Source organism: Microtus oregoni, unplaced genomic scaffold (assembly GCF_018167655.1).
Source record: "Microtus oregoni isolate MIOR12 unplaced genomic scaffold, Mior012 000001F_ref0000356, whole genome shotgun sequence".
NCBI classification, from domain to species: domain Eukaryota; kingdom Metazoa; phylum Chordata; class Mammalia; order Rodentia; family Cricetidae; genus Microtus; species Microtus oregoni.
The window spans coordinates 36,731,720-36,747,821 of NW_024543060.1; the positions used below are offsets into that span (position 1 = coordinate 36,731,720).

Genomic DNA, 16,102 nt, shown 5'->3' on the forward strand with positions numbered 1-16,102 from the left:
ATAAATAATAAAGCAGAGACACCCAGTTACCTAGTATTAAATAGCTAGCAATTTTAATAGTGTTTCAGCTTAATTAATTTGGCTTAATAACTGTGGTTTTTAATCATTATTCCCTGTTTCCAGAAAACAAGTATATATGGTGGATTTATTACTTCAGGATTTTTTTAAAGATTTCCTTTAAACCCTGTTAATTATGCTATGAAAATGTACAAAATGTCTGAGTCTTTCTCCATTGCTCACTTATTCTAATGTTTTAAAACAGCCTAATAATATATTTTTCCTAATTGTATAACATTTTCTAATCTAGCTGTTGGTATATTATTCAACATCTGTATTCTCATATGAAAGATTTCTCTAGACTTTTGATTTCACTCCCAATATGGAATTTAATCACCATGGTTACCACGATGCAGTGTGATCTTCCCCCAATAGCATATCACTCTTACAAAAAGTATACAACACAAAGTCTCTGGGGGTTATCCTACTTTTTTTTTTATAAAGCCTCCCTAACTAAGCAGAAGAAATCACAATTAAGAGACCATGGTCTACGCCTTCATGAGGGCAAAGATAATGCATATTCATTTTCGGTTATAAGAAGATGCTGGGAGAGCAGTTACAGTTAAAGACACCAGGGAAAAGGAAAAAAGAAAGACACAAAGACATTCTAAGAAGGTTGGTCAAGAAGTAAGGAAGGTCACAGAGCCTTCACTCATATGAAACAGAAAGCAAGTCATCTGCTGACTAGGGGGTGATGAACCCAACAGCACAGTCAAGAACAATGCATACTTAGGAAAAGTCACCACAAACCATGCCAGTCCGAGACACGAGCTCCACCTGTCCTGATAGCTCATGTAAGGCATTCCATGCAAAAACTAGTTAAAAAGATACCTTATGTACTGGTGTGGGGAGGTAAATAAGTTTTCAGGACAGTTTTAAAGCACAAATATAATAGTGTATGGATAATTTTTGATAAAATAATCACTTTTAAGTTACTTTATAAGAAAGCAATACACATGAATCACACAGTGAGGTATCATGTTAAAATGTTTGAATTTTCCCCCTTTGTTAGGAACACTATCGTAACTCTGAGGCTGATGACATGACTCATGGACAGCAATGGTGTTGGATTACAAGCGACTGGATTTCATCCTCATCATTATAAAAGAAGAAAACAAAAGAGAGGGAGAGAAGGATGGAAGAAAAGAAAGACTGTATCTTTTATACTGAATATAAACACACATCATGTGTGATAAAATTAGTCATGAAGTAAACCAATACTTAGTACAAAGTACATTACAAATAGTTTGTTCAGCTAAACTATGAAATAGTCTATATGTTTCTGGTAATAGGAAACAACAACAGAACAGTATGGACTGAACTGTTTCTCATCTGATTTTTCCCCTAGGTCAGGTGAGCAGAATAGCAAGAGTACAGTTACAAGATTTAACAGACTTAAGAAAAGAAAGCTTTGAACTTAGCTGCTGCTAAGGAACCTTTCCAGTTCTATATCAAGAAAAACTTCAATATATATCTGTTTCTAGGGCTTGCTCTCAATGGGGTACACCTCTAGCTCTTGGTTTGCAATAGATTGTACCATCCTTTTATGCTCATCAAATTGGGAGGTCACCAGCTCAGTGATCCTCTTCCATCTGCCACTGGTCCATGCTCCACACAAGTATATCCATGCTACTTACTGCTTTTGTACACTAAACAGCCCTTAGCAAGCCACAACACACTGACCTCACTGAGTGCTTACCGTGGACATCTCACTGAGTCACCAGTTACCAACGTTGTGAGCTAGTTTACAAGTCCCACAGAGCTTTCCTGGGCTACCTCAATCCTATTTTTATCCATAAGCCATGTTATTTTTATAAATACAATTTTAGAAAAAGCAAGGGATCTCAGGAACGTATGTATATGTATAATAACCAGAACACTTGTATGTAATGGATCTAAATCGAATTCAGTGCTTACCTTTGGCAGCTTGATAGGGGGCTCTTTGGATTCCTCTTCCTCATCACTGTCTGATTCTCCACTCTGTACAGAGTTCTTGGATGCAGCTGCCAATGATGTTTCCTTTTTCTGCCATTCCAAAACGCAATGCCGTACATTACAGTAAATATTGAAGGCAGAGGGATTGCTATGAAGTTTGATATCTGGTATAATTACTGTATTTTCCAAGTTTTCAGACTGAAATATAAAAGAGAACATTTCTGCTCAAAATTTTTTTTCAGATATCATTTCATTATAAATAAAAATGTATAGACAGATTAAACTGACTTTCATATCCTGCATAAATAAAACAAATTTTCTTAAATAAAAATAATTATATTTAAAGTATCAAAATATGTAGTCTGAAATGACTTCCTTCTTCTATAAAGAATTGGAATGACAGGTGGTGGTGGCATACACCTTCAATCCCAGCACTCGGGAGGCAGAGGCAGGCAGGTCTCTGTGACTTCGAGGCCAGTCTGGTCTACAAGAGCTAGTTCCAAGACAGGTTCCAAGGCTACAGAGAAACCCTGTCTCGAAAAACCAAAAAGAAAAAAAAAAAAAAACAAAAATCAAACAAAGAATTGGGAAAGGGCAAAAGAAAATATCTCTCTAAACATGAAATATGTTAAAGTTAAGTCAGTATGGTAACTTGGGAAGGTCATTTTCAAACTATTAAAAAATCAAACAATTATATTAACAATATATTGAAAGTAATACATGACTGGTATTTAACCCAGAAACAGTGTTGATATGATAGAGATGCAGTGTAGTTCTCCAAAAGAACAAAATGGAATAAAGTAGTAAACTTAAGATACAATAAATAAAAATGATAAAAAAATTGACAAAAGCTCAATACCTATATACATTTTTATTTTAAAAAAAGGCACAGCAAAGTAGTAATGGAAAAGGTATATTCTCAACTAGACAAAGGGTAACTATGACATACTCTGACAGATAGGGAAACAGACTAATTGCCTTGCTCCCAAGATTGTAAACACGGCAAACACTCTCGGGAATTCAAGTCAGTGTTGTTATTTCCTAATGCAATAACCTTATAAAAATGGCTAAGAAGAAAAGAATCTTTTAGCAATGTCTTTATTTCCTGAGCCATGTAGACAATTTTCAAAAAATATCTCCTAGAAATAATAGTCAGGTATAACAAAATAACAGAATACAAAGTGTAAAATAAGCAACATCCATATATGAAGAATGAACAAAAGTACTGTTGGGGGCTGGTGAGTAAGTTGGCTCAGTGATTAAGAGCACTTCCTGCTTTTGTAGAGGACCTGGGTTTGATTTCCAGCACCCACATACATACCTGCAGGCAAACACTAATCCACACAAAATAATAAACAAAATTTAAACAAAATTAATGCCATTTTAAAAAGAATATACATGAAGTTTCTGATGAGAAAAACATCTCTATTTACAAAAGTCTATTTACAAAAGACTAGTAAGTATCAGAATGTATACAGTATTCTCAAAACTCAACAGTAAAACAAGAGTTCAATAAGTATATCGTGAATGGAGATGAACAGATATAACACTGAAGACACAAAAGAAGTTTATAAATAAATAAACACAGCGTCAATGTCATTAGACCTTAAGCAAGAAGTAAATGAAAATGAGATATAGTACAAGCTATCGGAATCTCTAAATTCGAGCCAGCTAGCAGGTAGGAGTCCTGCTGGCTGGCTGCTCCACCACTGTTTCCAACCCTTGGACACTGTAACCTACAGACTCACTCTGTCACCCAAACCCACCGAACCCTTCACCCTCCCCATGGCCAAACATCCCCCGCAAGAGCAGCAGTACCTAGAGACACAAGCATCACCTGCACCAATTAGAAGAAAAGATGGGTAGACAACAGTGTAAAAAATATATTCAAAAACATCAAGACCAATATGGCAACCACCAGAACCTAGTGGCTCATCAACAGCAAGAGAACTGAACATCCCAATGCAAATGAAGCAGAAAGTAACGACCTTTAAGATAGCTTGATGAAGATGATAGGTCTTTAAAGAGAAAATGAGAAACTCCTTTAAAGAAATCGAGAAAAAGACAAACAAAAAATTGGAAGAAATCAATAAATCCCTTAAAGAAAGTCAAGAAAAACAATCAAACGGGTGAAGGAAACAGTTCAAAGCCTGAAAATTGAAATTGAGGTAATAAAGAAATCAAAAACCAAGGGAATTCTGGAAATGGGAAATCTGAGTAAGCAAATAGGAACTACAGATGCAAGCATAACCACCAGAGGTAAGAGAATCTCACATGTTGAGGATATGATAGAGGAAATAGATCCATCATTAAAAAATAGTAAATTCAATAAATTCTTAACACAAAACATCTAAGAAATCTGGGACAACATGAAAAGACCAAACCTAAGAATATGTCTAGAAGAAGAAGAAATCCAACTCAAAGGCACAGAAGAAGAGGAGGGGAGAAACTGATTGGTATATAAAATAAATGAAAAAAGCAAATGTTATTTAAATAAAAATAAAAGAATCTCTAAAATTACCAATAGCATCAACCTTGAAAAGTGGGAAAAGACACATGCAATTACAATGCTAGTCAGTAAATAATAATGATATTGACACTCTGGAAAAAAAATGCATCTCTTACAAAACTGAACATGTACCCATAAAGTAATCCAGTCATTTCGTCAGCAAACAAGAATAAAAACAAACAAAAAACTTATGTTCACACAGAAACCAGCAAGTTAATTTTCATAGATTTATTCAAAATTAGCTCCAAACTAAAAATAACCCAGATGTCTTTTTCATGAATGGAATATGACTAATCAGCAATAGAAGAAATGAAGTTTTTTTTTGTTTGTTTGTTTTGTTTTTGGTTTTTTCGAGACAGGGTTTCTCTGTACCTTTGGAGCCTGTCCTGGAACTAGCTCTTCTAGACCAGGCTGGCCTCGACTCCCAGAGATCCACCTGCCTCTGCCTCCCGAGTGCTGGGATTAAAGGCATGCGTCACCACCGCCCGGCAGAGAAATGAAGTATTAATATGTGTGACAAGTTGGATGAACTCAAAGAAATTACATCATTTTTTTTAAAAAAACTCAATTCTGTAAGTTTATATACTAGCACATTAAAGTAATATTCTTGAAATAGTAAGACTTTGCAACGAAGAACAGATCTGTGGCTGTCAGAAGCCAAGAAGATGGTGACACGTACAGCTCTAAGGAACAGCAAAAGGACTCCTAGGATGGAACTGTTCTGTATCCTAGTCATGGTAACATGACGGGAGAATCTCACCAAGCCTATAGACTCAATGTAACACAAATAAAATTATTAAGATTTTTAATAAAAGAAATTAACAAGGATCACCATAATAGTTATGCAGAAATATAAAGGACAAAAAGCAGCTGTTTTAGCCAAACTCCCACATAATCAACTTATGAATGGAAGGGGTTTACTTTGATTCACAGTTGTCAAGTTCTGGTCTATGAGCATTTACTCGCCTTGCTTTTGGACCGGTGGCAAGGCTGTGTACCATGGCAGTGCATGGCAGCTTCACCCATGACTGGGAAGCCAAAAAGATAAAGATAATTAAGCCAAGGCCTCATAATACACTTGAATGGGCAGATCTCCAGGGGTCTAAGGACCTCTCAGTAATATTCACTTCTCAAAAGTTCTACCACTGTCTAAGAGTGTCAACCTGGGGATCAAGTCTCTTTGAGGTTGGGGGTGTGGTGTTTAACATCTGGAAATAGCTACAGAAATTTTAGAAAAAAGACAAAATCTTAGAAAACATACTACTACTCAATTTAAGACTTAGAAAATAAAGCTAGATATGGTATTGACAGAAAGACACACATATAGATCAACTAAACAAAACAGATTCCAAAATTATACCCAAAATAAATATGGTTAACTGGCTCTTTTACAAGATAACTCAATGGGAAAACTAACTAAATAAAACCATTTTAACAAGTGAAGGCAGATCAATTAGATAATAATGAGAAAAATGAATGTTAACACTTAAAAATTAACTAGAAACAGATAATATGCTTAAAGGTATCAGATAAAACTGTAAATCTTTGGATAAACTCTAAAAAATATAATTTCTACAACTTTAATGTAGACCAACACTTTTAGGTAACAACATATACGAACCATATAAAGAATATACTAATCTTCTAAAGCTTCATTTAAAATAAAGCAAGTACAGTCTCATCTTCAGGTATAAAAAAAACAGATAAGCTAACTCACTTATCTCTCCACCCCTCCAAATCCAACTCCCCAGTCTTGTCCCAAGCACTACAACAGAATACCAGATACAACCTTCCTTTCCCTTGCCCACATCTCCTATGGATCCCACAGTCTATCACGTTCTAACCTCCCTACTCCCACTTAGTTACTTTATCCCAACCCCCAACTGTAGCAGGCACTCCTTTCTAACCAACAGGCCACACCTGTCAGAAAACAAGGCAGGCTGACAAAAGACCTCTTTTCTCTCCATTCCCTCAGATCCAATCTCAATCCTCAAGTGTAGTAGGAAACCCACTGCCATCTCCCTTTTCTCTCCCCAGGAAATCACAAAGACTTTCTCCCAAATCTCCCTTATCCCAACTCATCCCAGCCTGCAACACCAGTAGGCATTCCCTGTCAACACAATAGCAGAGCAGGCCAGCAAGACAGTCAACACACTTCAAGTGAAAAAACACAAACTAAGGAACAAAACATACTACTGTAGGACCCAGTCAGGACAAGCTCAATAGAGGCCAGAGTCTCAGTAGTTTTACCTAAGGCAATACCTGGTTGCAAGAAAGACCACGAACTGAGACTACAAAGGCATCCACCCAGGAACAGACCATCCAAAGGAAATTCCTAGCATTCCAACCATTGTAGATAGAATCACCTGCCAGCACACACCCATTGCTTTTCACCAGGACACCCCACCCTGCTAAGGTAACTATTGGGTTTGGCCTTTAAATAATGCCCTCTAGAAGGGCAGGATACCTCCTCTTGCTGCTGCACTGATGAGGCTCCTGCCAGCTTGTTAAATGCACCTAATAAACCTTGCTTTTGCATTTTGGTAAGTCGGTCTCTCTGGTAGTCTTTTGGGATCCCCACAAACTGGGCATAACACATGCACCCAACAAAGCCAAACTCAGAAATCAGCACCTTGACCTATTATCATCCCCAAACCAGATGTAAGCATAAAAGGACAATCAGTAACAGACAGGGCCAGAGTCTAGCTATTCTACCACAGCAGGTCCTAAATATTCCAACACAGGAGAAGCACAAGAAAAAGACCTTAAAACCAACTACATGAGTATAATAGAGGTCCTAAAAGAGAAAATTAACAAATCCCTTAAAGAAATCCAGGAGAATAAAAATAAAAAAAAATAGACAAAATTAATAAATCCCTCAAAGAAAGCCAAGGAAACACAAACAGTTGAAAGAGACAAAACTGTTCAAGACCTAAAAATGGAAATAGAAACAATAAAGAAAATACTAACTAAGAGAGCTCTGGAAATAAAAAATTTAGAAATTTAACAGGAAATACAGAGGCAAGCTTCACCTACAGAACACAAGATGTGGAAGAAGACAGACTCTCAGGCATTGAAGTTACTGTTATGATACAGCATGAGTTGGGATCCTGGAGGGTCCCAGGGTGGGTTAAGACCGCCAGCAGGTGACAGTATATGCCATGCTAACAGAGTTTGGGTATAGAGTTTATTGAAAAGAGGGTATTGAAAGGAGGTTAGGGGGAGGGACAGAAGAGAGATAGAAAGAGAGGAGGAAAGAATGGCGGAAAAGGAGAGAGTGGGCGGAGCTTGTCTCTTAAAGGGACAGGATACTGTCTGCTTTGTAGGCAGGTATAACACAGGGTGCAGTCCCAGGGTGTGCCTAGATATTAACAGCTACAATAGAAGAAAAGGATATGTTGGTTAAAGAAAGTGTTAAATCTAAAGAAAATTTCTGACACAAAACATCCAGAAAATCAGAGATACTATGAAAACGCCAAACCTAAGAATGATAGGAATAGAAGAAGAAGAATCCAGCTCAAAGGTCCAGAAAATATTTTCAACAAAATCACAGAAGAAAATGTTCGTAACCTAAAGAAGGAGATGCCTTTAGAGGTGAAAGAAGCTTTCAGAACACCAAATAGATTGACCAGGAAAGAAAAGTCCCCTCGCTACATAATAATCAGGACACTAAACATATAGAACAAAGTAAGAATATTAAAAGTTGTAGAGGAACAAAAACCAAGTAACATATAAAGGCAGACCTATAGGAATTATACCTGACTTCTTAATGGAGACTTTAAAAGCCAGAAGGGCCTAAACAGATGTACTACAGACAGTAAGAGACTGTAGATGCCAGCCCAGACTACTATGCCCAGCAAATCTTTCAGTTGTCATAGATGGAAAAAAATAAAATATTTCATGACAAAGTTAAATTCAAATAGTATCTGTCTATAAATCCAGTCCTACAGACAGTGCTAGAAAAAAACTAAGGAGGCTAACCACATCCATGAAAACTAAGGAGGCTAACCACATCCATGAAAAACTAAGGAGGCTAACCACATCCATGAAAAACTAAGGAGGCTAACCACATCCATGAAAAACTAAGGAGGCTAACCACATCCATGAAAATGCAGGAATTAAGTAGTCTCACAGCAGCAATATCAAAAGAAGAGAAACACCACAGAAACACGCTACCACCACTATCAACAATAACAAAATAACAATCAAATCAACAATCATTGGTCAATATATACAATCTTAATTCCCCCCCAAAAGACACAGACTAACAGAATGGATGGGAAAACAGAACCCATCCTTCTAATGCATACAAGTAACATACTTCAACAGTATAGATAGTACCTCAGAATTAAGGGTTGGAATAAGATATTCCAAGCAAATGAACATAAAAAGCAAGCCGGTGCAGCAATTTTATTATCTTATGAAATAGACTTCTGATGTAGGATTCCCCTCTGTATGCTGTGAATATATTTTATTATCATTGGCTAATGAATAAAGCTGTTTCAGCTAATGGATTAGTAGAGTACAGTCAGGTAAAAAAAAAATCTGAACAGAGATATAGAGAGATAGTAGGCAGAGTCAAGGAAGACACCATGTAGCTGCCAAAGGAACCTTTACAGGTAAGTAAGTCACAGCCTCGTGGCAATACACAGACTAATAGAAAGCGGTTAATTTAAGATATGAGTTAGTTAATAATAAGCCTGAGCTAATAGGCCAAATAGTATTGTAATTAATATAGTTTCTGTGTGATTATTCGGCTCTGGGTAGCCAGCAAAGCAAGTGCAGACTTCTCCGCCTGCAGACTTCAAACCAAAACTAATGAGAAGAGATAGGGAAAGACACTGCATACTCATCATCATCATCAACAACAAAATCTACCAAGACAGCATTTCAACTCTTAACACCTACAACTCAAACACAGGGCACCCAAGTTTGTAAAAGAAACACTACCACAGCTTGAATCACATACTGACCATCACACAGTGATAGTGGGACCACTTCGATACCTCACTCTCCCCAACAGACAAAGTCATCTGGACATCTAAATAAAGAAATGCTGGAGCTAAAAGACATTACAAAAAAAAAAAAATGAACCTAACAGATGTTTCCAGAACAGTTTGCCCCAATACAAAAGAACAGACTTTCTTCTCTGCACCTCATAAAACTTTCTTCAAAACTGACCACATACTTGGACACAATGCAAGTCTCAACAGAGAAAAAAAAACTGAAATAACATCCTGCATCCTATCAGACACCACAGATTAAAGTAGATATCAACAAAAGAAACAACAGGAGGCTTACAAATTCATGAAAACTGAAAAACTCTCTACCGAATGAAAAATGGGTCAAGACAGAACTAAAAATATTAAAGATTTCCTAGAATTCAATGAAAATGAATACACATCATACCCAAACTTATGGGAAACAATGAAAGCGGTGCTAACAGGAAAGTTCATAGCAGTAAGTGTCTACCAAAAAATCTGGTAATCTCATGCTAGCAACTAAATAGCACACCTGAATGCTCTAGAACAAAAAGAAGTAAGCATGCTCAAGAAGAGCAGAGGTCAAGAAATAATCAACTGAGGGCTCAAATCAATAAAATAGAAACAAAAAAAATACAAAGAATCAATGAAACAAAGTTGCTCTTTGAAAAAAAATTAGACAGAAAAATTCTTATCCAAACTAAAAGACAGAGGGAATATACAAACTAACAAAAGCAAAAACCAAAAGGGGGATATAACAACAGATACCAGGGAAATCCACCAAATCCTAAGGATGTACTTTAAAAACTTAGACTCCACCAAAATGTAAAATCTAAAAGAAATGGATAATTTTCTGGATAGGTATTACTTCAAAGTTAAATCAAGGTAAGGAAAAAATTTAAACAGACCTATACTCGCTAGCAAAATAGAAGAAGTCATTAAAAGTCTTCCAACCAAAATAAGCCACCTAGCACCAAATGATTTTAGTGAAGAATTCTACCAGACTTTCAAAAATTAGTTAACACCAATATTTCCCAAATTTTTCCATAAAATAGAAACAGAAGGAACACTATCAAATCATTTTATGAGGCCAGTTACCCTGAAACCCAAACCACGTAAAGACCCAACAAGAAAACAGAATTACCGACCAATTTCTTTCATGAACATTGATGTAAAAATACTCAATTAAATACTTGCAAACCAAACCCAAAAGCACATCAAAAAGATCATCCACCATGATCAAGTAGGCTTTATCCCAGAGAAGCAGGGATGGTTTAACATAAAGCAATCAGTAAATGTAATTACCACATAAACAAACTAAAAGAATGATCATCTCATTAGATGCAGACTTCTGACAAAATCCAAAACCCCTTCAAGATAAAGGGTCTGGAGAAATTAGGGATACAAGGGACATAACTCAATATAATAAAGGCAATTTACAGCAAGCCCATAGTCAACATCAAATTAATTAGTGAAATCAAATCAATTTCACTAAAATCAGGAACAATAAAATGTGGTCTACTCTCTTCATATCTATTCGGTATAGTACTTGAAATCTTAGCTAGAGAAAAGAAGACAACTGTATGAGATCAAGAAAATACAAATTGGAAAAGTCAAAGTCTAGTTATTTGCAATTGATATGATCCTATACATAAGTAACCCTAAATAATTCACCAGGGCACTTCTATAGCAATAAACACTTTCAGCAAAGTAGCTGAATACAAGAATAACTTTTTTTAAAAAAAGAAAAATCAGTAGCCCTCCTATATACAAATGACAAGTGGACTGAGAAAGAAATCAAGTAAACAATACTTTCACAATAGCCTCAAATAGTATATCTTGGGGCAACTCTAACCAAGCAAGTAAAAGACTTTCATGATTTAAAAAAACAAACAAACAAACAAAACAACAACAAACCTTCAAGTCTTTGAAGAAAAAAAAATTAAAGAATATATCAGAAGACAGAAAGATCTCCCATGCTCATGGATCAGTAGAATCAACATAGTAAAAATGGCCATCTTTCAGATTCAATGCAATTCCCATCAAAATGTCAACACAATTCTCTATAAACCTTAACATGACAATTCTCAACTTCATATGGAAAAACAGAGAACTCAGGATAATTAAAACAACCTTGAACAATAAAAGACCTGCTGGAGGCATCACCATCCCTGATTTCAAGTTTTACTGCAAAGCTACAGTAATAAAATCCACATAGTATTGGCATAAAAACAGACACATTATCAATGGAATCTAATTGAAAACCCAGACACAAATCCATATACATGGACAGCTGATTTTTGATAAAGAAGCCAGTAATACACATGAAAAGATAGCATTTTCAACAAACGGTGCAGGTCAAAATAGATGTCTACATGTAGGAGAATCCAAAGAGATCCACATCCATCACCCTGCACAAAACTCAACTCCAAATGGATCAAAGACCTCAGTATAAAACCAGACACAGTGAGACTGATAGAACAAAAAGTAGGGAATCGCCTTAAACACATTGACACAGGATACAACTTTCGGAACAGAACCCTGATAATGCAGGTACTAAGTCCAACAGTTAATAAATGGGACTAGCCGGGCGGTGGTGGCACACGCCTTTAATCCCAGCACTCGGGAGGCAGAGGTAGGCGGATCTCTGTGAGTTCGAGGCCAGTCTGGTCTAGAAGAGCTAGTTCCAGGACAGGCTCCAAAAAGCTACGGAGAAACCCTGTCTCGAAAATAAAAAATAAATAAATAATTAAATAATTAATTAATTAAATAAAATGAAAACATAAATGGGACTTTATGAAACGGAGAAGCTTCTGAAAGGTAAAGGTACTATCAATTGGACAAAGAAGCCTAGAGAATGGGACTTTTACCAACTCCATATCCCATAGAAGACTACTATCCAAAATATATAAAGAAATGAAGATGATAAAAAAAACCCAAATAATCCAATTTTAAAAATGAAGTACATTCTAAACACAGAGAATTCTCAAATAGAGGAATCTCAAATGGCTAAGAAACACTTCAAGAAATGTTCAACATCTTTACATATCAGGGAAATATAAATTTGAACTACTTGGAGATTCCATCTTACACCTGTCAGAAAAGCAAAAATCAGTAACACAAGCGACAGTACCTGTTGGTGAGGCTGTTGAGCTAGAAAAACACTCCCATTACTGTTAGGAATGCAAACTTGTACAGGCACTATGGAAATCATTATGTCAATACCTCAGAAAATTGGGAATCAATCTACTTCAAGCCCTAGCTTATAACATTCCTGAGCATACACCCAAAGGACACTCCATCCTACTACAAAAATACTTGCTCATCTATGTTCATTATGTCTATTCATAACAGCCAGAAACTGGAAACAACCTAGATGTCCCTCAACAAAAATATGAACAAGGAAAATGTGGTACATATATGATGGAATATTCTCAGCTATCTGACACAATGAAATCTGCAGACAAATGGATGGAACTGGAAAAAAAAAATCACCCTAAGTGAGGTAACCTGTAATGAGTCCTTCTCGGTCCCACCAGGCAGCTCCCAAATAATTACATGAAGATTTATTATTAATTATGAAAACTTGGCCTTAGCTTAGGCTTATCCTATTATGAGTTAAATTAATCCATATTGTTATCAATTTATGTTCTATCACATGGCCTTAATCTCTCCCAATCTGTGTGTCTAACTTGTTTCCCATTTCCATGGTGTCTCTCTTGCCTACAGATTCATCTGCTACTTCCTCTCCCTCTGCCCAGAAGTCCTACCTGTATCTCTTCTTTTTTTTTTTTTTTTTTTTTTTTTTTTTTTTTGGTTTTTCGAGACAGGGTTTCTCTGTAGCTTTGGAGCCTGTCCTGGAACTCCCTTGGTAGACCAGGCTGGCCTCGAACTCACAGAGATCCGCCTGTCTCTGCCTCCCAAGTGCTGGGATTACAGGCGTGCGCCACCACCGCCCGGCTCTACCTATATCTCTTGCCTACCTATTGGCTGTTTAGCTCTTTATTAAATCAATTACCACAATATATCTTCACACAGTATTCAAATATCCCACAACAGAGAGATAAATATGGTATGTATTCTCTTTTAAGTGGATATTAGCCATTAAGTAAATAATAACAAAGCTACAACCCATAGACCCAAAGAGGTCAGGTAAAGAGGAGTGGTCTAGTGGGGAAAGCGCAGACCTCCTTGGCAGAAGGAAATAGAACATATTTTATCGAGAGGACTGGAGTGGGTAGGGATGGGGGTTGCAGAGGGAGATCCCGTGGGATATATTATGTAAGGTGGGAAAATTTTAAAAAAGCAAATCACAGAAAAGGATAAAATGCTTGGAATACAGATATCTAGAATATACAAATACTGGCAACTTAATAATAAGAAAATAGTTAAAAGAAGCAAGCAAGTTCTGAGCAAACATATCACAATAACAAAATGAATAAGGGAAGCGGGGCAGTGGTGGCGCATGCCTTTAATCCTAGCACTCGGGAGGCAGAGGCAGGCGGATCTCTGTGAGTTTGAGACCAGCCTGGTCTACAAGAGCTAGTTCCAGAACAGGCTCCAAACCACAGAGAAACCCTGTCTTGAAAAACCAAAAAAAAAAAAAATGAATAAGGAACATTCTTTGGGAAAATACCAAATGGTGTATGACTGCAGCGCAGTGGGAAGGTACAGAGGCCCCAGGAGCCCAGGATTAGGAGGCCCACGGTGGCTTATGTAGAGGATTCAGCAGTAATCTTAAGGGCCTCTGAAATGGTTGAGACCTTGGGGTTCATGAAGGTAAAACCAAACACAAGGAGTTGATACCCATCACCAAGCTGGGCCACCCGACTAAGGACACGAAGATCAATCCATGAAGATCCACCTGTTCTCCCTGCCCACTAAGGAATCCGGGATTATGGATTTTTCCTGGGTGCACCCCTAAAGGATGAGGTTCTAAAGATCATGCCAGAAAAAGCAGACTCGGGCTAGTTAGGGGACCAGGTTTCAGGCTTTTGTCACTGCTGGGGACTATAATGGTGATGATGGCATTTGTGTTAGATGGCACTGGTATCTGAGGGTCACCGTCTTGGAAAAGACAGTAAATATGTGCCCTTTCTAGAGCCGCTAGAAGGAAGGTAGCTTCACTAGCATCTTCATTCTAACCCAGTGAGATGATCTGGATCATAGAACTCTAAAATATCTTGTGTAGTGTTTGTTTTGTAAGATTTATTTATGTGTATGAGTGTTTTGCTGCATGTATGTACCTACACCATGTGACTGCCTAGCGCCTGCTGAGATCAGAAGAGGACATCAAAACTCCTGGAACTGGAGTTATTGATGGTTGCTAGCTACCACATAAGTACTAGCACCTAAACCCCTTGAACGCATAGAGATCTGCCTGCCTCTGCCTCCAAAGCAAGTGATGGGATAAAAGGCTTTTGGTGTGGGAGGTCCTTCTGTTTATGTGTTGCTTTCATTGTTTAAGGAATAAAGAACTGCTTTGAGCCTATAGTAGGGAAGAACAGAACTAGGCGGGAAAGGGTAGACTGTATGCTGGGAGGAAGGCAGAATCAGAGAGAAGCCATGGAGCCGCTGGAGACAGATGCTGGGAATTTTACCCTGTAAGCCAGAGCCACGTGGTAATATATAGATTAATAGAAATGGGTTAAATTAATATAAGAGTTAGTCAATAAGAAGCTAGAGCTAATGGGCCAAGCAGTATTTTAATTAATATAGTAATTAATATAGTATCTGTGTGATTATTTCGGTTCTGGGAGGCCAGGACAAATAAGCGGTTCCTTTCAACAGGCTTTCACCACCACACAACCAGTTTAATACTTTTGTATCTATAGGTAATCAACAAACAGTTTTTCTATAAAGAAAAGATATGTTATTTAACCAACTAAGTTACATAAATAATATGGCTGATAGGAGGAAAGAGTACAAGGAAATCAGCAACACCATAGAGCTATAAAGTTGTAGGACTAAGTGGTAGATTTTTAAAAACTAAAAACAGGTAGATGGAAATTAATCTGGAAAAATCAGAGGGCACGAAGACAGCACCTTACTGTTTTCTATACTCCTCAGAGGCATGTACTCCTAGTCATCTTTGTGTCCCAGTCACCTAAAATGATGGCTGCAATTCATGTTTGCAGAATGACCAATTTATTAATATTACTGCTATCACAAACACCTCCTGAAAATAGAAATGCCTAATTGAAAAGAGAAAATTTGAATTATTAGTGGCACAAAACTAACTAGAGCCTAAAAGAAAGGAAAAAACAATCTCGACTTCCTAAATTTTCGTGGATATCATATACCACCTCAGCAGTCGGTGTTTTATATATTTGAAAAAAAAAAAAGAAAAAGAAAATTTTCTACCTCCCTTTTCTATTCCAAAAGTGAAATGGCAGGTGATAACACTGAAAACCTATTACTTGCTGGGTGGTGTTGGTGCAGGGTTTTAATCCCAGCACTTGGGAAGCAGAGGCAGGAGGATCTGTCTGAGTTCAAGGCCAATCTGGTCTATAGAGTGAGTTCCAGGACAACCAGAGAAACTCTGCCTTGAAAAACCAAAAAAGAAATAAACAAAAGAAAGAAAACCTATTATTCATCTATCTATCCAACAATATTTTCC

The 16,102-nt window shown here is 37.1% G+C and overlaps 1 protein-coding gene across 13 annotated transcripts in view; it reads right to left on the reverse strand.

The window, feature by feature from the left end:
• Mycbp2 (MYC binding protein 2) overlaps positions 1–16,102 on the reverse strand; it is a 226,395-nt gene that overhangs the window by 189,950 nt on the left and 20,343 nt on the right. For all 13 annotated transcript variants that reach the window (XM_041674411.1, XM_041674457.1, XM_041674467.1 and 10 more), the window contains exon 3: positions 1,975–2,190. In XM_041674411.1, the coding sequence (XP_041530345.1) occupies positions 1,975–2,190 (216 nt within the window). The remainder of the gene's footprint in view (positions 1–1,974; positions 2,191–16,102) is intronic.